Here is a 22,630-nt window from a genome sequence, read left to right as displayed (position 1 = left end):
ACTTAGACAGCAAGCACCTTACTCACTGAGCCACTACATAGCTATATCCAACAGTTTGTGTCAGGAACAAAAATGATGAGTCAAATCTACTGGACTAAACTTATATTAAATTGATTATTAATGAGTTCATAACTTTGTCTTGATATTATAAACAGAATAATTTTATGTTTGATTGAATTCTGTTTTACTTTTTTTAGACCAGAATTAACTAAAGGTAGTGAAACATTAACAGCAGAACAAGTTTTGATCAGGGCTACATTAGATGAAAATATATTTACTTATAATGTAAGTAGTAATTATTGCTCAGTGTATAAATATAAATGGATAAGTCTCAGTTTTGATGACATTGACTTTGTGTGTGCAAATCAGATACGAAAAAGTGTTGAAATCACCCAATTAAGTAAGTTGTCTGAAAGTATTAAGTCAAAATATTTGGAAATAACCGATATATTTATTGAATGGGGTTATTCATTTGATTATCTTTCAACTATAACTTAAATAAGTGTGTGGACATGGTTATCCCGGAACTTATAAACCGTGGAATTTGCAGAATTATTACTAGCACCAGATAGTTGCATCTGGGATTATTTCGTTAATTCATATGTTTCATAAAATACACAATACACGGTAATTAGCAATGCAGAATGAAGAGAATTAATGAATAATATTTACAGGATATTGTAAATGGTAGAATATATGCTAATACTTTATTAGTTGATATGAAGAGAATATGTCCAGTTGGTCAAACAGTTATAGATAATCAATGTGGTAAGATTCTTTATATAGCAAATTATTCTATAAATTGAATTCAGTTATTGATTAGCAATTTTTTTAGAAATAGACAGCAATGAATACTTGACATAGATTCATGAAATTGAAGATCAGCTTCTTTAAGGAGTTCTTATAACTAACAAAATTTGTTTTGTTGTACTTTTGTTTGTAACATTTTTTAAGCCAATACTGGATATATTTATTAACAAAAAAAACACTTGTTTTCTAGTTACATGTGCCAGTGGAACATATTATAACAATGTGACCTTTACATGTGATGATTGTCCTAAAGGTCAATATCAACCTGCTACAGGTGTGTCATCCTGTACACCTTGTGGTTCTGGTAAAACAACACAAACTACAGGATCAATAGCACTAAATCAATGTATAGGTAAGATTTTAAACCTTAAAGAATGAAGTTGACAAAAATGTTGACATGTACCAAAAACAGAAAGAAAGAAGTTGACAAAAAATATGTACCTGAAACAAATCAAATTAGGAGAAGATAGTATGTAACAGTATGGCCATATTCTACATATATGTACCCCATGACCGTTCCTACATTTTCAGAGCATTGATCTTTCAACTGCAGAACATTTTCAGATGATTGGTCTTTCAACTGCAGAATGTTTTCCAAGGATTGGCTGTTCATCTGCATAACATTTTCAGAGGATTATCTGTTCATTTTCAGAATATTTTGAGAAGATTTGGCATTCATTTGTAAACTATGTTCAGTGGATTAATAGTTCATTTGCAGAGAACATTTTCAAAGGGTTGAGCGTTGAACACTTTCAGGAGTTTGGCTGTTCATTTTCAGAGGATAATCGATCATCTGGAGAATATATTCAGAGGATAAGTCGTTCATTTGCAGAACATTTCAGAGGATTGGTAAAAAAAATGAGAATTTATACCAGAAGTTGCATAATGTATTTATATATTTTATAATTATAGATAGTTGTACTATTGGTAATTTTTATGATGTACAAACAACAAGTTGTCAACCATGTGCTCAAGGTTTATATCAAGATACTGCTGGAGAATTTAGTTGTAAACCATGTCCAGTTGGTCAAATAACTCGATTAACAGGTTCAACTAATATTTCACAATGTTATGGTATGTACATGTTTAAAGCAGCAGCATTGTTATTGATTTATATAAACAAACCATGATTTGTTTTGCCTACTATATTACAGTCTACTACAAACTTATTGAATCTCACAAACCTCCATATTTCTCAAATACAATATTTGAAAACTCTAAAAGTATAGGTAATATTCGCCAAGCAAGAAACTTGACAAGATTGTATTAGAAGTAGAGTAATTTTAATCTAAGTTGAGTTTCGGGTGTTTGTCCTTTATCAACAGTGTTAGTGTCTCTTTTGTTTATCTACTTCTATACTTATTTAGTATGACAAATGACTGAATGATTTGTAGCATATCTGACCCACGGTCTAGTTAAGCATTATAATTATAATGTTGAAAACTGTATTGAAACCATGTGACATTTTGCCATTTGCAAGGGGGCACAAAATCTCAAGGGACCGCAAAAACTCAAAACCATGACGCAAAGCCCATCATTGCATCCCTCTCACTTAGCCCATGTATGGAGCAAACATGAGGATTTCGGGTGACAAAATATATGACAATATGGATTAGGAAATAGCTCCATGAGCTATATAAGCTGAAACATAATGTTTGTATTATAAATATATTTTTATAGTTGGATGTAATGCTGGTTATCAGTTAGTAAATGGACAATGTGAACCATGTCCTATAGGAACATATAGTGATGATCAGATCTGTCAACCATGTCCATCTGGTAATATAACACAAACGGTTGGTGCAGACAGAATCTCTAATTGTACTGTTGGTAAGTTTTTGATGTCATTCCATAACAAAAAAAGTAGATTTTAATCTCCATTCTCAAAGTATTGAAGCATTTTTTTTTACTCTCTAGAAGTACAAGGAAAAATTGAAAGCTTTTGCCAATTATGATTTACTCGAAACTTGTAATCAGATTGTCATTACCAAATTTCATTCACTATATAATTTTTTATGGCTCAACCCATGCTAAATTATAGTCACATTGATTATTTCTGTTATGTCTTTTTTGTATTCCTGATTGTTTTCAAATTTGAGTGAAGTCTGCGTCACTACAGGCCCGGGACTGTACAGCACAGTGGACGCTTATGGCTGGCCCCCGGATCCATTCACTTGATTTGATATTTGTTTATTTGGTGCAATGTCTATTTTCTGTCTTGTCCGCAGGTTTATCTTGTAGATTTTTGTTTTACGTGTAGTGCGGTCCTCCTGCACTTACTATTAATTATAAGACAAAGCAACAATGTCTTTGCTTAGATTTAGATTAAAAAGAGGCATATGATAAGAGTCTTCCAAACATTTATTATAGGTGGCACTGGCTTGTTTATATCTTCATCATATCTTTGTAAATACTGAACAGAATATTTAGAAATTCCTTGTAGAGATTCAACTTTCACAATAATGTAGTTTGTAAGGGATTTATAATCCTCCAACTGATTATCACCAGATTTAATGAACCTTTCCCTTCACAATATGATGTATACACATGAACAAAAAATGTGATTGAGTTGAATTAAGTATTGCATTTATTTTTACAATTTTTTTAGTTGCCTGTGAGGTTGGAAGATACCGTACATCAGAAAACCAATGTGTAGAATGTGGTATAGGAACCTATCAAGATGTAAAATGGCAGACCAGTTGTAAACTATGTGGAAACAATTCTAGATATAGAACAGATACAACTGGTGCTTCTAGTCCTACACAATGTAGATGTAAGTTAATATACAATAACACATACCTTATTCTTTATGTCATATTGTTAGAGAGAGATAGCGACTGATGGGGTTTAACATCCACTTTGGACTAACATATGGTTCAATTTTATTTCAATAATTCTTTTGTGTGTATATTTAACTTTGGGAGGAAACCAGAGAAAACATATGAGATTGGACGGGTGACCCTACTTCTTGTCACGTACAATTGGGGAATCAAAACCATGCCACATGATTCAATGACAAAATTTATGATCCACAATGCTGTGAATATTGTGATCTTGATAAATATGATAGAATTATGGGTGAAATGCTACTTTAAATCACATCTTAATTAAAGATGCATTACACATCTTCAGTATTAAATGCATTTAAAGGGGTAAAGATTTTACAGGACACAGTAAATAAAAGTATGTTTAAGTTTTTGCATAATTAACTATAGAAATGAAATTATGTGAACCTCAAAATGACCTAAATATATTGTTGATGAAAATTTAAACCCCATTCCATTCGTTGCTTTCTATATTTATGTACGAGAAAATTGTTTTTAGACTTTTGTGGTAAACCATTTTTATCAGTGAAATATTTTAATACCTTATAATTTATATATACATATATATATTATATTTTTTAGTTTTCTGTGAGTCTGGTTATCAAGCTAACCCTAGTAATACTGATTGTGTGATTTGTGATGTTGGAACATACAAAGATAATGTTGTTGATGGCTATTATGGAACATGTCAAGCTTGTCCAACTAATTTTATTACACCAGCAACAGGCACAACATCAGTTTCAGGGTGTTCAATTTGTAAGTTTATAGACCTGGTCCCGAATTCACAAAGCATTCTCAGACTTTACTCAAAATTGTTTACCTTATTTTAACTAAAATATAGCCCTTTATAAAACTTTTGTTGTTTTAATGTATCAAATACATCAATAAGAAACTATGTGTAAAGTTTTGTGTTTCTGGATCAAAGATATTTCTCATAAATAGTGATTGAAAGTTGAGTAAATTCTTAACATAAGTCTGAGAATGTTTTGTGAACACGGGGTCTGTTCTGAATATATAATACCATTAGCAATCTGATTAAAATACAGATCTATATTTCGTTTTGTTTTGTTATACTTTGGATGGCCTACACTAGATCTGACAAGTTATAGCGATAAGTCACGTTAGGGGTCAAAAGACCGACTTATGACCCTATGATGTCAGACATTTGATTAACCAATCAGTATTGATGTTCCTAGTGGATTACCCACAGTTCTGTGCAAAACATGCCTAAAGCTCGCCGTGACAGACCATTTCATTGGCTTATCGCTGACACCATTCAGAACATGGGTTAAATAACAACTCTTCCAGATCCAAGTGTAGTAAAGACAAGTAAAACGAAATTTTGAACTATAAAAACAAAACGAAATAGGATCTGTGTTTTAACCAGATTGTACCATTAGCTTTAATCACAAACAGTCTCTGTGTGTCAGTTGCATTTTTTTGAATTATCAAATATTCCATGGTTTAATCTATACTAAAATACCCTTAAATTGATTATTTGATTGAGAAATCAATATATTAATGTTTAATGCATTTCTGTCTTGAATTTAATCCGAGGCCCATCGAAAGATTTCGGCAAAAATATGGTCGCACTGGCTTGTGCGAACTAGATCATGCATACTGAGTTGACAGATTTTTAATTCATCATATATTTGAAAATACTGAAAGGAATTAAAGTGCGTTTTGGTCTGGTATTCCTTTAAACAATTCATGTTTCATCATTTTATGATATTCATGATATTGTAATTTCCATGGCATTATCTATCTCTCACAAATAAGGATCAAAAACCTGTGATTACAAGTTTATAGGAGAACTTGTACAAAAATGTGAATTTGAATGTTTCTGATTAAATGACAGTAGATGGCATTGAACTCTGACATTCATGATGTAGCATTACCAATTTCAGTTTGATTTGTCAATGTGTTTTATTACATCACATGAATATTTATAAGGATGTATGTGAAATGGAGATAATCTGGCCATAATCTATGCTTAGTATCAATCTTTATAATATTAATGTTTAATATTGTATATTTTAGTGAAATGTGAAGCAGGATATAAAGGGAATACAGCTAATACAGCATGTGAAATGTGTCCATATGGTACATATCAACCAGCTGTCAATCAGAAGACCTGTACAAACTGTCCGGTTGGTCAAGGTACTAGAAGAAAGGCTGCTGTAGCACAAACAGAATGTGAAGGTAGGATATATTCACTTATTATACACTCTTTTAAGAAAATAAACTTATGACTTTATAATTATGATCTAGGTATAACATTTTTTCTTATTATTCTATTTCTATAAAAACAGGTATAATTAATCTTTTTGTTGGTTGGGATGATGTAATTTAATGTTAGGTTTGGGTCCAGATATGTGTCATAAATCAACAATGACATCCCAATTTTTCAAAATTGTAGAGGAAGAAATACCTCCTGCCCCCAACCAAATATTCTGCATGTGCCACTGACGATTACCTATTACAATCCCCTTCTACACAACATATTTTAAAAACAAGGAATATATGTAATCCTTGAATGACATTTAGGGGGTTTGGGTGGCCGAATGGTTAGCAAGTATGCGCTGTATCATACGATCATTTAGTCAACTGACGTGGTTTCGATTTCGGGGTTGTACGTGACCAGGAGTAGGGTTGCCTGTCTAACCTCGTGGGTTTTCCCCCAGGTCCTCCAGGTTCCTCTCACTGCTAAAGAGCCCCGTGAGCAAGCGAATTATTGAAATAAAATTGAACCATGCGTTAGTCCCGAAATGACCTAGTTTTTGTCAAGTGGACGTTAAAACCCATTTCTCTCTCTCTCTGAATGGCATTTGGCAATTGAGCAGATGAAAAACACATTTGTTCTTGAAAATGGCAAGAGAACACTTGTGAAGACATCATGCTAATAAACTAATGATTGTATTCCATGTAAATGGCTCCCCCTCCAAAAGTGTCCCCTTCTCCCCCCTTAGGTGTGCTACTGAATATATGATCAATGTGTACAACTGATAACTGCCATGACAATTTAAGGATTGATGTAATATTTGTTGTTATTTTAGTTTTATGTGCATCAGGATCGGAGCGTATAACACCAACTAGTGAGTGTACACCATGTCCTGTTGGTAAATATAGGGTACAATCTGACTTACCATCTAATATATGTACACCTTGTCCTGATGGTTATCTTACACCAAATACACAATCAGAACAAGTCTCTCAATGTACTGTTAGTAAGTATATATAACACATCTTTCTTTTAATGTTTCAAATATTGTATAACTTATCTTAAAGACTTTAGAGATTAAATACTACGATGGTATTAATAACTGAATCGTGCCATTTTTATATAAATAGATATAACAAACTATTTACCAAAACATAATAATGTAATTGTCCGCGATATCACGATGGTGGATATGGACAGTGGACATTAAACATGCATTATGCAAGAGCTAAATCTGCCTATTGCAGATCTTTCTTTAGGCCTGAAATGTTATCTAAATTATTAATTAGACATTAATTAACTTATCCAGACCACAATCAACTCTCGATGTCATTGCTAGCCTGTGATATTTACTGGATTAGGATCCGATTTGCTGCTTAACTTTCATTCATGATTAAATCATGAAATAGATAATCGAGACTGCTTTTATCATACCGACTTTAGTAATGATGATCGTGGCTAGACCCTTTACATTATCTAGTTTTCAAATATTATAATGAGAACTGCCAACTCTTTGTCTAATCTCCCATAAAGTATCATTAAATAAAGCTATTCCACAGACATATTTAGCCATAGTTAACAAATGTTTTGTAGTACCAATGTATTTAAACTACTGGACTGGAGATGCGTTATTAGCCTAAAGCAGCACGGTTGTCTTATACCCATTAGTGTATGCTTAAGCAGTCCAAACTTTTGTTTAACAACGGTATAAGCAGGGATGGATGACATGCACTGTGCCCATCAAACAGCCTCACCATTTTCAGTTCATTCATTCATTCATTGATTCATTCTTTGTTTTGTATAGGAAATTGTACAGCAGGTTATAAGATTGATGGAGTTAATTGTGTGGCATGTCCTATTGGTCAGTACCAATCTCTACCATATCAGCTATCTTGTCAGAGTTGTCCATCTGGTACAACTACTAGAAACACAGCATCTTCAGCCAGTACAGATTGCGAAGGTAATGTCTTGACAGTTATTTCTCATTCCACAAGAAATATGCTTTATATCACTTATCTTGGAGCACATTTCATATTGTTTATCTTGGATCACATTTCATATTACTTATCTTGGATTACGTTCCATATAGTTTATCTTGGATCACATTCCATATTGCTAATCTTGGATAATGTTTCATATTGTTTGTCTTGGATCACATTCCATATTTCTTATCTTGGATCATGTTCTATATCACGTACCTGGATCACGTTACTTATCACATATCTTGGTCAGGTTCTTGTTACAATAATGGGGGGAAGTTTGCTCCTAATGTTTCATTTTGTTACTAAATTATTGTAATTGTTATTTTATTGCAATTGTTATTATGTTATGTAAAGTTAATCCACAATAAATGGCCTATGCAATTAGATTTAATTTCTATGGATAACAGACAAGGGAAAAAGATCTAAGAAAAACAACAATAGTTTATGTGGGTTATTTGTAGGACACGGTTCAGGCACATGATTTCACTAGTTCATCAAAATTCAGGAAGAATTTCCTGCTCTTGGTATATATTTAGTACGGGAATAAATTATGCTTTTTTTAGGCTAGCCTTGCTTGGTCTGCACCATTTATTCCAGGTGTGTTCAGTTGAAGATTTCATATCTAGTGTGGTTTGACAAATAGATATTGAGTGAGTTTGCTTCAAACTGAAACAAAACCAACATAATCAACCACTTTGTTTCAGAAAAAAACATTTAGAATAGGGTTACAAGATGGCTACGAGAAAATTGTAAAAGCTTTTAGTATGGAATAGTCTACTTTAAAATACAGATGTGATGTCATCTTTTTATGTTGGCGTACTAATTATTTCAAATAGTGTACAGCCAACCTGCCAATCGTTCATTATTTAAACTAAATTGAGATGCACATGCCAGATAGTGTGTGTAATGATCTTGAGCAAGACATAATGTAATATATTGATACAGCACCTAGACTAACGTCCTCGTGCAGTATCAACATTACTTAGTCTCACTCTCGACCATTAAATCACATAGAGTACTTGTTGAGGTATAATATAATATATTGTAGATTTCTGTGTGGGAGGAGAAGAATTAATATCTGGCACATGTACACCATGTAGTATAGGTTTCTATAAAGATAATACAAAGGATAGATTTGGATCATGTAAGTCTTGTCCTATAGATAGAGTTACACCTGGTCGTAGTGCTACATCACTCTCAGATTGCTCATTACGTAAGTTTAATGTTATACACTTTAGATAATATAGATTACTTTTACACGCTATTTCATTCAAAAGCTTCAAATGAAAAGAAAACAAATACTTAAATTATTGTCAAACAGTCAAGCTGTGCTGTTTCTAGGTTATCAAGGATCTTATTTTTATGTACCTGTTTCACTACAGTATGGAAGAATTGGCTTTGAAACATAAATTAGGATATTAAACATTAACCCTTTGAACCCGCAAGTGTTTGCAGGTTTCTTGGCCTATACACTGTGTTCCGGTGACAGTTGTGGCTTAGATGTTCATCTTCTGGATGTAAATGAGTGAAAAGAGTCGGTCGCTTGTATTATAGGCTGTACAACATTTCTTTCTAGGTTTATCTGCAATATTCCATCTTTTTTTTTTATTAAACAATATTTTTATTCAGATTTGTATCTGAATAGGGATTGGGGAACAGGCATAGCCTATATTAAATCCTTTTTCATCTTGTGGTGCGAGTTATACTAAATGACTGAACGTAATCAAGTGAAGGCCACAACAATGTCATGGTCGGAAATCTGGCCTCGCAGATTCAAAGGGTTAATATAACTATGAAGACGGGTTAAACTAAGTTATAAATGGTGTTATTTACAGCTAATTGTACAGCAGGATCATATATTGATATGGCTAGTGATTCATGTAAACCATGTCCTATAGGACAATATCAGGCTGAGAATTGGAAAATGTCTTGTGAAACTTGTCCTGATCAAAGTATCACACTAGCTGTTGGCTCAACTAGCCGTGATCAGTGTATAAGTAAGTACCAAATTCTCAAAAATCAAGAACATTGATGAATATGAGAAAAAAAAAAGTTATTTAGAAATAATTGTGGTAATTGATAAATTTGAGGATAAAAAAGAGAAATGTGATATTGTGAGAAGCCTTATTTTTCTAACGTAGTTTGGTTTGAGAATTGAACATTTTCAGCACTAGCAAGTTTTCACTTCACTTTAATAGTATTCACCTAGTAAAATTCACAGCTTGATGGAAGTAGAATTATTAGATGCCAGCATCACCTATAAGTGTTAGGCATAATATTGTTGATTAGGTTTTTATAAAATTATAGACCAATAATAAAACAATTTTCTATCAATGACTTATAAAGATGGCTTTATTTATATATTTTTTTAAAGTATCATGTTTTGCGGGTTATGAGAGTAAAAGTGGTACTTGTGTTAAATGTGGAGATGGATTTTATAAACCGTCAAGGGGAGCAACATTATGTATTGCATGTCCTGATGGTTTTATCACAGATAAGGAAGGAGCCATAGAACAGTCAGAATGTAGTGTTGGTAAGTTTAAAAATACTTGTTAATTAGAATAGAATGTAGAGTTGGTAAGGGGGATCACGATGGCTAAGTGGGTAAGACACTGGCTCGCTAGCCTGGAGGTCGGGTGTTCTATCCCTGCATTGGCCGAGAAAGTTCATCCAGATTTTCCGGCGTGGTTCCCCCTTGTCAGTGATGCAGGACGGAGGGCCTGGCAAGGACAGCTGTCTAGTCGTTCGGATGGGATGGAAAACCGAGGTCCCGTGTACACATTGGCATGCACTTTAAAGATCCCATAACAGTTTGAATTCGATATAAGAGTAGGCCGTAGTGCCGCTGTCCGGGCACAATTTCTCTGACAGCACACTGTATGGCGTATGCCCGTCTTCATTAGCCCAGCATAGGAGTAGAACAGTAAAACGTTAAACCCCATTTCATTTCATTTCAGAGTTGGTAAGTTTATAAATACTTGTCAATTAGAATAGAATGTTAATATTGTTAATATCTGTATATCTGGACTATGTGTATTATCTGTATATATGAAAGTTAGAGACTATGTGTATTATCTGTATACATGGAAGTTAGAGACTATGTGTATTATCTGTATATATGAAAGTTAGAGACTTTGTGTATTATCTGTATACTTGGAAGTTAGAGACTATGTGTATTACCTGTATACATGGAAGTTACAGACTTTGTATTATCTGTATACTTGGAAGTTAGAGTCTATGTGTATTACCTGTATACATGGACGGTAGAGTCTATGTGTATTACCTGTATACATGGAAGTTAGAGACTTTGTGTATTACCTGTATACGTGAATGTAATAGATAATTTCAGAAGTTTTTCACATGAATTGTTAGATGATACAAAGATTTTTATTTTTTTAAGCTGCATGTACACCTGGTTATTACCTAGATCAACCAAACAACAACTGTAAACCATGTATATATGGTCAATATCAACCAATCAAATGGCAGAAATCATGTTTGACCTGTTTAGCAGGAAAGACAACTCTTCAAGTTGGAACAGATTCCCAAGCAGGATGTGTCAGTAAGTATAAAGATCGTTACCTCTGATATTGTGTAAAGAATTTAGGTTATATGCCATGATACATTTTCCCTGTTTGTTACTTACAAATGTTGGTTTAATAAACTTATTTATATTTGTATAAATAACATTAATTGATGACATCCTTAACCCTAAGCTGAGGTTCAAACTTGAAGGTGGATATAGACCTGTAGTTCCATCTGGTGTCCTTTTTATATGCCAAATGGTATTATTCAATCTAAAGTCTAAAGATTTGGTCTTGTGGACTACTTGGGTGACATAGCTGCTGTGGGTGTATGTTTCAATTCCAGACAACCTATCACATTTAGTCATCTGTCGGTTTAATCATATTTGCGTAGGAACAACTTGTTTGAAAATGGGAGACTAAAACTAACATGCTTCTTCAGATGCATGTTTACAAAGCTTACAGAGCGATGAAATGGTATTTATTAGAAGAAATTGTAAAGAAAACTGAAATGAGAATATTTTATTTCTATTGGCCAAGAGCTATAATATGTGCTGTTATGTTAGTGTTGAGCCAATGAACAATCGGGATTCTTAAAATGTTTTAATGAATAGCAACCTGACCTCCAACAATCATAAACATAATCACATGTATATTTCTGTGTATTTTATGGCCAAGAGCTATATGTGCTATTATATTAGTGAACCATGGGTATTCTTAAAATATTTTAATGAATATGGAAAACAATATTGATATAGTCATGCGTATATGTATATTTTCTGTGTAATTTAGCTGATTGTGCTATTGGTCAAGAATATAAAGTAGATAGATGTCAACCGTGTGGTATCGGATATTATAGAGATAAATCAACACCAGCCCAAACAACATGTCAAATATGTCCTGGAAATTTTATCACTGCTGATATTGGAACAACATCAACTGCAGGCTGCAACATCGGTAAAGTCAATTAGAAAATTTTACTAAAAACAAAAGAATCATTGTTGACAAATCGCTCCTTTTAAATTTAATAACTTTATTCCCTCAGTTTATGTGTTTTAATCAATGTGACCAATCACTCAAATGCCACTGAAACAATTTATATAAGGGAAGGTTGTATAAAGGAAATCGTATTATTGTTTTACTAGTTATATAATTTTGATAGCTACTTGTCAGCACATCGGATGTATTGTACTTTTTCTAAATATCCTGACGTGCAAGATGGCTTGCTTCATCAACATTTATTAATCAAACTGGAAATGGACATTGCTTGATAAAGACTAGAGAAGCCAAGATGAAACACTCAGTAATCAAGAGAAATTGTATTTCATAGAATTGTGTCTTTGACATACTCTTGACATGTAATATTTATAGATAATGAAAAATGAATATATTGAAAATTTAATTCAAATTACTTTATTCTGGGTGAAGTTATGACTGTTTGAACATGTGGTGTAGATCATTTATTATTGTAGCAATAGTACTTGACAATCAAGACTATGACACAGTTGTCCATTTTTTCGTAAAATTTTTTAATCTTGTTGATGTTCAAATTCATGTAAGTCTGGGCCATCTTATGGTCTAGAGAGTTGATTATAGGCTTATCATTTGAATAAATTGTCTAAATGATAATTTATATAAGAATTAAAGCTAGATAAATGACCTGCAGTAAGCAGATGCATCTTTAATGTTAACATCTGTAATATATAATTTTTCTTTAACAGTAAATTGTACCACACCTGGTCAGTATCGTAAAGATAACCAATGTACATATTGTCCTATTGGTAAATATCAGGATGTAAAATGGCAGACTTCGTGTAAAGATTGTCCGTCTGGAACAACTACTAAAACAGAAGGAACACGAGCCCTGTCATCTTGTTATAGTAAGTCCAAGTTTAACACAGAATAATTTATCTCCAATAAACACAGGATATTAATACAAAAAATAGCCACAACAGGGACATATTGGATCTTTTTGTGACCAACAATAGGTTTCACTCAAAATTTTCCAAGTCAGTTGGTTTTTGACTTATTTTTATTTTTTGACCTTGAATGTGAAAATTTTTAAACAATCCCAAGTTTTATATATATTTTTACAAATTAAAATTATATTTTTACAAATTAAAATTATATTTTTACACTTTGATAAATTTAATTGTATTTAGTGTGGTTTAAGGTTAAATTCTTTAAAATTCTTCAGCCGGTCAATGTTGCTGCCAGTCAGTTATAGATAAATAGTGTATTTGGAATTACAGGATTTAATAGAAACTAAGGCAAAGTTGTCTTTTACTTACAATATATTTATGAAATGAAATGAAATTTGACATCCTACTTTGTGGTCATTTCTAAAACATTTTTTTTTTTGATTTTTCAAATTAAAATGTGAATGTTCGTTCCAGTTGCATATGAATATAAAGGATTGTCCTAGGGTGGAATGACTCAAGACAAGAAGTTTGTTCTCTACCTAAAATATTACATTGAAAGATTTCTCGTGATTGTATGATTTTTTTATTTATTGATTTTTTTTATTATAGAACAATGTCCATCAGGTCAAGAGGTCAATGAAATGACCAATGAGTGTCAAGTATGTAGACAAGGTTTATATAGAGTAAGTGGAGAAACATGGACGTGTCAGATATGTCCGGCAGGTTTTACTACAGAAAGAGCCGGAGCTGTATCATTAGCACAGTGTAATATACGTAAGTAATCCCATTAAGGAGAGGGTTTTTACATGGTCTTAGCCTGTTCCCGAATCCCATTCAGATATCTTGAATAAAAATACTGTTTTAAAAAAAAAGTATAAAGTTTTCAGCTACTAGACTAAAAAATTGCAATTGATGTCAAATTAGCAAAGCTTGCATTTCTATGAAGTCATAACATTACGTGTTACATATATATTTGACTTGTAGAAAATTGAAAGGGCTTTCAAATAATACAAAAATTGTTGATGGTATTTGTTAAATTTGTTTCAATTCTGTGTGCATCAAAAAAAACAAAAAAAACAATGGCAACTTTACCCTGCTTATGTGACACAGTCTATTAAACAATGTAAATATCTGGCCAAACTTTAAATAACAATTCGTCAAATGGACACCCAGTTATCTCACAATCACTGTTAGCTGTTATAACCAGGCTCAGGTTTCACAAAATATTCTCAGGCTTAAGTTAAGAATTAACTCAACTTTGTGAAACGGGGCAATATCGATTTGGCATCTAATGATTTAAGCCTAGTTTACAATCATCTGTAAGAGAAAGTTACGTGAAGAGCTCAGATTTTTTATAACAACTATAAAAAAATCTTTGAATATAAAATTTAGAATCAAAATGTTTTCACGCTTAAAGATGCATTGTGTAAGATTTAGATAAAGAGCTGGTCATTCTTGCTATTTAAAATAGATAATGCAAAATGAATATTGAAAATTTTATTCAAATTACTTTATTCTGAGTGAAGTCCATTATCATAGCAATGGTACTTGACAATCAAGACTTAGCATCAATTGTCAATTTTATCATTAAATTTTACAATCTCGTGGATGCTTAAATCCATTTAAATCTTGGTCATCCGATGATCTAGTGAGTTGATTATAAGCTTGTCATGTTAATAAATGTCTAATTAATAGTTTATATAACATTTGAAGCAAAAATAAAGACGTGCAATAGGCAGATTTAGCTCTTACATAATGCAACTTGTACAGGAACAAGATTTAAACCTAATCTGTATTTTTATTGTTTACAGCAAATTGTAATGCAGGTACATATTCTGATATAGCTAGTGGAAAATGTATACCATGTCCTAAAGGTACCTATCAAACATTACCAATACAGGTTAGCTGTATACCATGTCCTAATAATAAAATGACATCAAGAGAAGGAGCTGCTTCTGTACAGGAATGCATATGTAAGTTTTTTTTTTAATATATCTCTTCAAAATGTATAAAATTGTAGAGAGTTTAGAGATATTTGAAAACTAAATATTTATTTCAATACTGAGAAGAGAAACAAGCTTGTCAATTTGACAATTTGACAAGAAGGCTTTCTGATTAAAAACATTTTTGAAAGGAAACCTCTCAATTATTCGGTCATTGTCCAATTAAATATTTTGCAGATTTTTATGAGGAAGTATACAATGGATTGAAAAATATCTGATTGTAATGATATTGTCCTTCTTCATTCACTGAGTAAATTGAACACACTAATGTGATATTGAAATCCATCCATATTTAATTGATATTTTAACGGTCTATGTTTCTGTTATATATTTTCGATTAACTTTCTTTGCAGCTTTATGTCAGACTGGACAACAGAATTGTACAGCACCAACGACATGTGTGGATGTACGAGGAGGGTTTGAATGTCAATGTCAGCTACCATATTTTGGTACCAAAGATAACTGTACACGTAAGTCTATTGTACAATCTCAACATGGCACCTTCTCCAATACATATACATAAAAAGTATGTCTGTCTATTGTTGTTGTTCTTAAGCGGTGGACACACTAGCCGAATAGGCACCCCCATCTCCAAGTCATATATACTCACACCAGGGATTAAAACCACGACCGCAGGCCAGAGGTGATTGCCCAATTCGAAGCTCTAGATCACATGGCCATTTCAACTCCCCCCCCCCCCCCCCCCCAAAGTGCTTGGTAGATGTTTTACACTTTGTTTATTGTGAATAAATATTTTCATTTTGTTCACACAATATTTTCAATATATATTATAGATGCATGTGATTCTGGTTATTGTTTAAATGGTGCTACATGTAGAAGAGATGCTAGTACAATCTGTTATTGTGCTGAGAATTATAATGGTGTAAGATGTGATAGTCGAGTTGGTAAGTTAGTGATATACCATCACATTAAAATGAATTTATTTCGTCATCCAAAAGACATTATATAAAATATATAGGGAGCCACAGTGGCTTTGTGGTATGGAGGGGCAGGGTTCAATTATAGTGATGAGGATGGAAGTTTAGTTTATTGGATGGGACAAAATTCAGATGCCCTATGTATAACATTGGCAGCACATTAAACACTGAATGATATATGCCTGTCTTCATTAACCTAGTTGGTTTAGAAAACAAATAAATCACTAAACCATATTTCCTTACATAAAAGATAAAAATTAAGATGTGTTATTGTATTTTTAGATGCAGCAGTAGCTCCCAATATACGTGATGTATTAGTGGGTGTTGTAGTAGGAGTAATATGTTTTTTACTGTTAATAATAGCTTGTATAATAGCAGCTATAACCAGGTACGTCAACTTTTATATATTATATTAAATCAGGCAAATTATTTGATCATATTTAATGGTGTGGACAAAGAGCCAAAATAAGAAATACTACTCGGATTCTCAAAATGGTGGGGGGTTTTGTATATGTTTTCTTCTTGAAAGAGAAATCTCAGTTTTCAGTGGGTCTCTGGAAAAAATTCCTGATTGTATATCTATGCAAAATGAAAATAAAAATGTTATAAAATTAGCTATATACCTTGTCCGAATGTTCCAACTCAAAATAATGAGAAGTTTGGGAATTATCGTTGAATCAGTTTATTGGTTTTTACATAACTCTTTTAGTGTATGAAACTTTCAAAGTAATTAATTGGACTGTTAAATTCCCAGCTTACACATGTATTGTTATATAATATTGTTTTTATAACCTTGATCAACCATATTTTTTAACAATAATTTTAGGAGGAGAAGAAGAGCAGAGAAAGCTAAAAATGAATTCTATCCACCACCATCTACAGCACCACCATCTGTATTTAATGGTTCACTATCTGGTAGTCGGGGTAAAGGATTCATGCCACAGTACGATCAGATGACATATGATCCATCATTTTACAGTGCAAAATAAAACATATATAATGAATAGTAAGTGTTGTAATTGAATTATATTTTAATCAAACTGTAAAAATAGTGATTTCCGTTGTACCTGGCAGTGGTTCCGTGAGTAGGTTACTGGCTAACTAGCCAGGAGATCCGGGATTCGAACCCGATGTTAGCAGAGAAAGTTCTTCAGGATTTTCCAGCATCTTTTCCCTTTGTCTTTCCCTTGTCAATGGTGCAGAACATAGGGTTTGGCACAAAACAATGTCTAGTTGTTTGGATGTGACAAAAAATACATAGGTCTTGTGTAAAGGTGGCGTGCACGTAAACAGACCTTTGACAGTTGATATTCAAAATAAGAGTAGGTGGTAGGGTCACTGTCTGAGCAAGTTTACCCACATAACACACAGCATGGGGTACGCTCATTTTCATTAGCCCAGTTGGTGCAGAAAAGCAAGACTCTACATTTATTTCATTTCATTTGTACTGGTACCTGACAAAATATCAGGAACTACTGTTGACAGTTAACATACAGACAAGTCTGGAAATAATGAATTCAATGTCCTAGTACCTGATAGGTTGAATTTTATGCCAGACACGTATTAAAGATATCCGTAAATACACCGAAAATAGACAAATCTGTAGGACCCGGCAAAATGGCAGGCACAAGAGAAATTATGCCTCAAAAAGCCTGAATTTCTGCTTTACAATGTCTGTTAGCTGTGCGTTATTTTCAGACTTGCTTGCAGATACAATACATTACCAGTATTTCTAATAATTTTAACTAAGCCTTTCTTCAGATTCTTTGAACTATGAAACATATGTCTATTAGGCTTTTCATAAAAATAATTTTATTAATGTTCATTTAAGAGTCCAATTTACAATATTTTTACAGTTTTAAAATCTTTTAGTTGCCTTTTAATTTAAAATATTTCTTCTTTATCATATTTTTCAGAATTAAAGGTATATCATTGGTCATCATGTCATTTAACACCCATATCACCTGAACACCTCCAGTTCATAATCCATTCTTTTTAAAAAAAAAACGGGAGATAACTGCTTGTGATTACCTCCCTTTACCCATTGAAAATTATATTCTTTCTGTAAAATGATAGAATTTTAGTTATTTAATGGTAAAATTAAGCTGCTTTGAGCAATAATCAAAAATTCCATTATTTATGTAATGAAATTGGGTAATTATTAGAATTCTTACCACATGATATTGAATAATTATTATAAGAATTTCACCATGACAGTAATTAACCCAAGAAACTTGTTCAAAGTAGTGGTCACATCAAATGCTGATTTTACTGTTAAAATATTTTAAGTCATTATTTGAATATTACTTGGTTATTCAATTACATGCATACGGTCATTTTTCGGGTTCTTTTTGGTGCATTTTCAGATTTTTTATAAATTTGGAATTGTTCATATTAGCATTTCATTGTTTACAACATTTCATTGAATTAATCTGTTAAACATTTCCTATTGGAGACAAAAAAAATGACTTAATTCCATTAATTTAACTGGCATCAAATACTGAATACCAAGAAATAATTTTGAATAGCAAATTTTAATAAATTTGTTGGAATTTTAAGTTTCTACAATATTATCATTCCATTATAATTATAATATACATCTACTAAAATCGTGACATATATAATAGTGTTCTTATCATGCTTTTACTTGCTAGAAGTATGATTTAGTCCTTTACTTTATTTCTCAGAGCATAGATATACACTATATAAATTTATTGTCATTATTTATTCTGCAATATGTTTAAACTTTTTATACAGAATTTACATATTTATCAAATTATGTACAGATTTTGTAGATATTAAACTGTATATTATGTGAAATAAAATGTTATTATATGTTGTACATAATGTTAAAGGGGTAAAATCCATTTAAAATCTACACATTCATATTATGTTATTTTTTTTATTCAAATTTATGTATTTTTTAAAATAAAATATTATTATACTAAGGTTTTGTAAATTTTTGTGACAAAATCTAATTTTGAACAGTTGAAACTACACTTAAATCTACAAAAATTGAAGATTTAAAATTTAATTAAGAAAATATCAACATTAAACAATTTCCATGCTTGGATTTAAACAGATTAAAAAGAGGCTGATTTAAACATTTTACCCAAAGTCGCAAAACCTGTAAACCTGTAGTTTGTTTTAAATTAAATAGCTGACACAGGAATTATTTAGATAAGGTACTAATCCAATAATCCTGCCAGATGCGCCAATCACATCACGAATAAGACAAGATCATATGATTTTATTTTCCCAAAGGGGATGGGGTAGGGGTTTGTTGATCATATTCGCTGTTGCAACTATAATAGCCTACCAAATGTGAATCATAATAAAGGCTGTTGTTGCAAATTCAGAGTATGTATGTGACAAGGAGTGGGGACATCTTCCTAATCTTGTGGGTTTTCTGCAGCCTTCTTCCATTTCTAAAGATCTAGGAGCAACCAAAATATTAAAATACAATGTACTATATATTATAAGTCCCAAAATGAAATTAATTAAAATCGATATCTCTCCTGTATCCTATCGAAAGCTTTTAGGATTGGGACCAAATGTCAAATAAAACCAGAATCTAATCACGTTCTGGCTGACATAACCATGAAAGAGACATGATAAATGAACAAGTTCTTCAAATAAACATTTTCTACCCACATCCCATGGTTACGATAAATAATTTGATCAGTGGTATATTCACTTCATTTAGGGGGGTTTGGGTGGACGAATGGTTAAAGCGCGTGTGTGTTGTCTCATAAGGTCTGTTGTACGTGACAAGGAGTAGGGTTGCCTGTCAAATCTCATGGGTTTTCTGTGGGTACTCCGGTTTCCTCCCACTGCTAAAGATCCCTACGAGCAAGTGAATTATTGAAATAATACTGAACCATATGTTAGTCCCGAAATGACCTAGTTTGTGTCGAGTGTATTTAGACCTCATCCCTCATGTCATCTCTCTCTCCCTCTTCTGATGGGGGATCACGGTGGCTAAGTGGGTAAGACGCTGGCTCGCTAGCCTGGAGGTCGGGTGTTCGATCCCTGCATTGGCCGAGAAAGTTCATCCAGATTTTCCTTCGTGGTTCCCCCTTGTCAGTGATGCAGGACGGAAGGTCTGACAAGGACAGATTCTAGTCTTACAGATGAGACAAAAACTGAGGTCCCGTGTACACATTGGCGTGCACGTAAAAGGTCCCTTGACAGTTGGAATTCGATATAAGAGTAGGCTGTAGTGCCGCTGTCCGGGCAAAATTTCCCTCATAGCACTTCATTAGCCCAGTTCGGAGCAAAACAGTAGGAGGTTAAACCCCATTTCATTTCATTTTCCCTTCTGATTGTTAACTCAATATTATATTATTCCTTCAAAATGACATAATATTATCCGAGCCCAAGGTGCTGCAACAAATGACCTACAAGGAACGATGTCTTATGGATATTCTACACATCATACATACATATCGTTTCCAGTTTTTATTGGTTTATAAAAGCTGACAAAATTATGGATAATTGTAATTTTGACAAAGCAACATAAAATTGATTGATTGAAGATGCCTGTATACATTTTATAAAACAAGCATTTTCTTTTATTTTGAAATCTCCATTAATTTTATTCTGTTATGATAAATGACATGTATACATCTATCTAATATTGCTTCATGTTCATTGATGGCAACAGATGGTTTGTCGATTCATGCCTGGCCTGGTCGATCCCGCATAGTTTCCTTTATTTTCAATTTTACACATACATAATCTGTTTATCACACGTTTATTCTTGTCCAAGCTGTCTGTGGGTGGGGTGGTGTTTTACTGAATGGTTAATTCGTGCGCGTTGGGTCATAAATACTGTCATTGTGTCTAGTGGTGTCGTTTTGATTACCCACTTGTACGTGACAAGGAGTAGGGTAGCCTGTCCAACATCGTTGTTTTTTCCGGGTCCCGGTTAAATAAAATTGAACCATATGTTAGTCCCGACATGACCTAGTTTGTGTCGAGTGGACGTTAAAACCTCTCTCTCTCTCTCTCTCTCTCTCTCTCTCTGTATGTGGGTTTTATAAATTGTTTATCCAGTGTAAGCTATAGTTCCTCCTTGTCAGTTTTCTACCGTTTTGTCAAAATTTCAAATATCCGTGACTTTGTCATTTTTTGAAAAAGAAATTTTGGATATGGTATGCAGAATATGCATATCCATAACACACCAGTCTTTGTCAGTCACATTATGCAATACATTGTGTAGGACCCGGGCTTCTGGGCAGTGAGGGGAATTCCCCTCAGCTGGTAAGTTCTTTCACTAGTAAATATAAGCTAACGTTTCCTTATTTAAAGAGCTAACTTATTTAGATATTATTTAGATAGCCATTTAGATGATTTACAATGTTTTGGACCAATAAGTTTTTGGTAAACCCCTGATGGTCTTAAAGAAAGGTATAATTGACTCCTTCGCCGACTTCACAGTACTCCTGTGTCGTGCCAACCATATTAGGTATAACAAATCCAGACATGAGAGTAAAAAGTAAGAATTTTTACAAGCTTTTAATAATACGGTCACTAACTAAATTGGTCTTGAGCAGTCGGATTTGCGGGATACCGATTAATTTGTTGTACCGATTATCGATGTGTTCAAGTATAAAAGATGATTGGGATATTAGGCTGTTGAGTGGTCCAGTATAACGCGTGCGCTTTAGATCGTAAGGTTAGGTATGTCATTGAGTCAAGTGACGTGGTTTCGATTACGTGATACCCCCCTCCCTCTCTCTCTCTGTCTGTCTGTCTCCCTCTCTCGGAATTGCCGATTAATTTGCGATTCGAACATCGATGTATTACAAGTCTAAGAAATGAGTATGGTAAATTTAATTTTTGTTTTAAGCTGACAATTTTACAGGAATTTCTATTTTAATCTAATCGATGAAATATAAATAGATCTAAATTGAAAAATAAAAGGAAAAATTGTGCTTCATAATGATGACGGGTAAGATGTCTTTTTGTGAACCTTTCCATTCACATCAGATATTCTATCAGCAACCTGTTCAATATAGCCATCTTACTGCAAACATAATGTTTTTAAAGGTCAAAAGAAAGAGTGTGCGGTTTTTATACTGATCTTTTTAATAGATTGAACTACTGCACGCCTTGATAAACACGGTGCTTCTAAAAGATTAAACTGGAAAAATGCTAGAAATTGGTATTTATTACCGCTCTATTCTACTGTTGCCTTTTTTATTGGTAATACATCTGTCGTGTAACAGAGGCTTAAATAACTCTTTTTCTGCTTTTATTATTTTACCTCGTCGTTTTCTGTGGCACTTCTAAGCTTTGTATCTATTTTATGAGCCTGTGCCTTTGAAGTTTGTCATTTAAACAGTAAAATGAAGAGAAATAGAAACGCAAACCGACCATAAATTAACCCGTGTAATGAGT

The 22,630-nt window shown here is 32.9% G+C and overlaps 1 protein-coding gene across 1 annotated transcript in view; it reads left to right on the top strand.

The window, feature by feature from the left end:
* Nucleotides 1–19,098, top strand: part of LOC126811123 (uncharacterized) — a 46,919-nt gene extending 27,821 nt beyond the window's left edge. Inside the window, exons 28-50 of the mRNA XM_050536599.2 lie at nucleotides 198–285; nucleotides 675–768; nucleotides 1,001–1,162; nucleotides 1,723–1,884; nucleotides 2,491–2,640; nucleotides 3,419–3,583; nucleotides 4,218–4,391; nucleotides 5,676–5,837; nucleotides 6,692–6,862; nucleotides 7,661–7,816; nucleotides 8,887–9,051; nucleotides 9,674–9,835; nucleotides 10,213–10,371; nucleotides 11,239–11,400; nucleotides 12,155–12,319; nucleotides 13,084–13,242; nucleotides 13,894–14,058; nucleotides 15,096–15,257; nucleotides 15,641–15,757; nucleotides 16,082–16,192; nucleotides 16,508–16,613; nucleotides 17,052–17,231; nucleotides 18,142–19,098. Of these exons, the coding sequence (XP_050392556.2) occupies nucleotides 198–285; nucleotides 675–768; nucleotides 1,001–1,162; nucleotides 1,723–1,884; nucleotides 2,491–2,640; nucleotides 3,419–3,583; nucleotides 4,218–4,391; nucleotides 5,676–5,837; nucleotides 6,692–6,862; nucleotides 7,661–7,816; nucleotides 8,887–9,051; nucleotides 9,674–9,835; nucleotides 10,213–10,371; nucleotides 11,239–11,400; nucleotides 12,155–12,319; nucleotides 13,084–13,242; nucleotides 13,894–14,058; nucleotides 15,096–15,257; nucleotides 15,641–15,757; nucleotides 16,082–16,192; nucleotides 16,508–16,613; nucleotides 17,052–17,214 (3,280 nt within the window). The 3' untranslated portion in view covers nucleotides 17,215–17,231; nucleotides 18,142–19,098. The remainder of the gene's footprint in view (nucleotides 1–197; nucleotides 286–674; nucleotides 769–1,000; nucleotides 1,163–1,722; nucleotides 1,885–2,490; nucleotides 2,641–3,418; nucleotides 3,584–4,217; nucleotides 4,392–5,675; nucleotides 5,838–6,691; nucleotides 6,863–7,660; nucleotides 7,817–8,886; nucleotides 9,052–9,673; nucleotides 9,836–10,212; nucleotides 10,372–11,238; nucleotides 11,401–12,154; nucleotides 12,320–13,083; nucleotides 13,243–13,893; nucleotides 14,059–15,095; nucleotides 15,258–15,640; nucleotides 15,758–16,081; nucleotides 16,193–16,507; nucleotides 16,614–17,051; nucleotides 17,232–18,141) is intronic.
* Nucleotides 19,099–22,630: the final 3,532 nt, after the last annotated feature.

This window comes from Patella vulgata, chromosome 2 (assembly GCF_932274485.2).
Source record: "Patella vulgata chromosome 2, xgPatVulg1.2, whole genome shotgun sequence".
In the NCBI taxonomy this organism is placed as follows: domain Eukaryota; kingdom Metazoa; phylum Mollusca; class Gastropoda; family Patellidae; genus Patella; species Patella vulgata.
The sequence above is the reverse complement of the archived record's forward strand: the minus strand, read 5'-3'. Positions and strand labels throughout refer to the sequence as shown.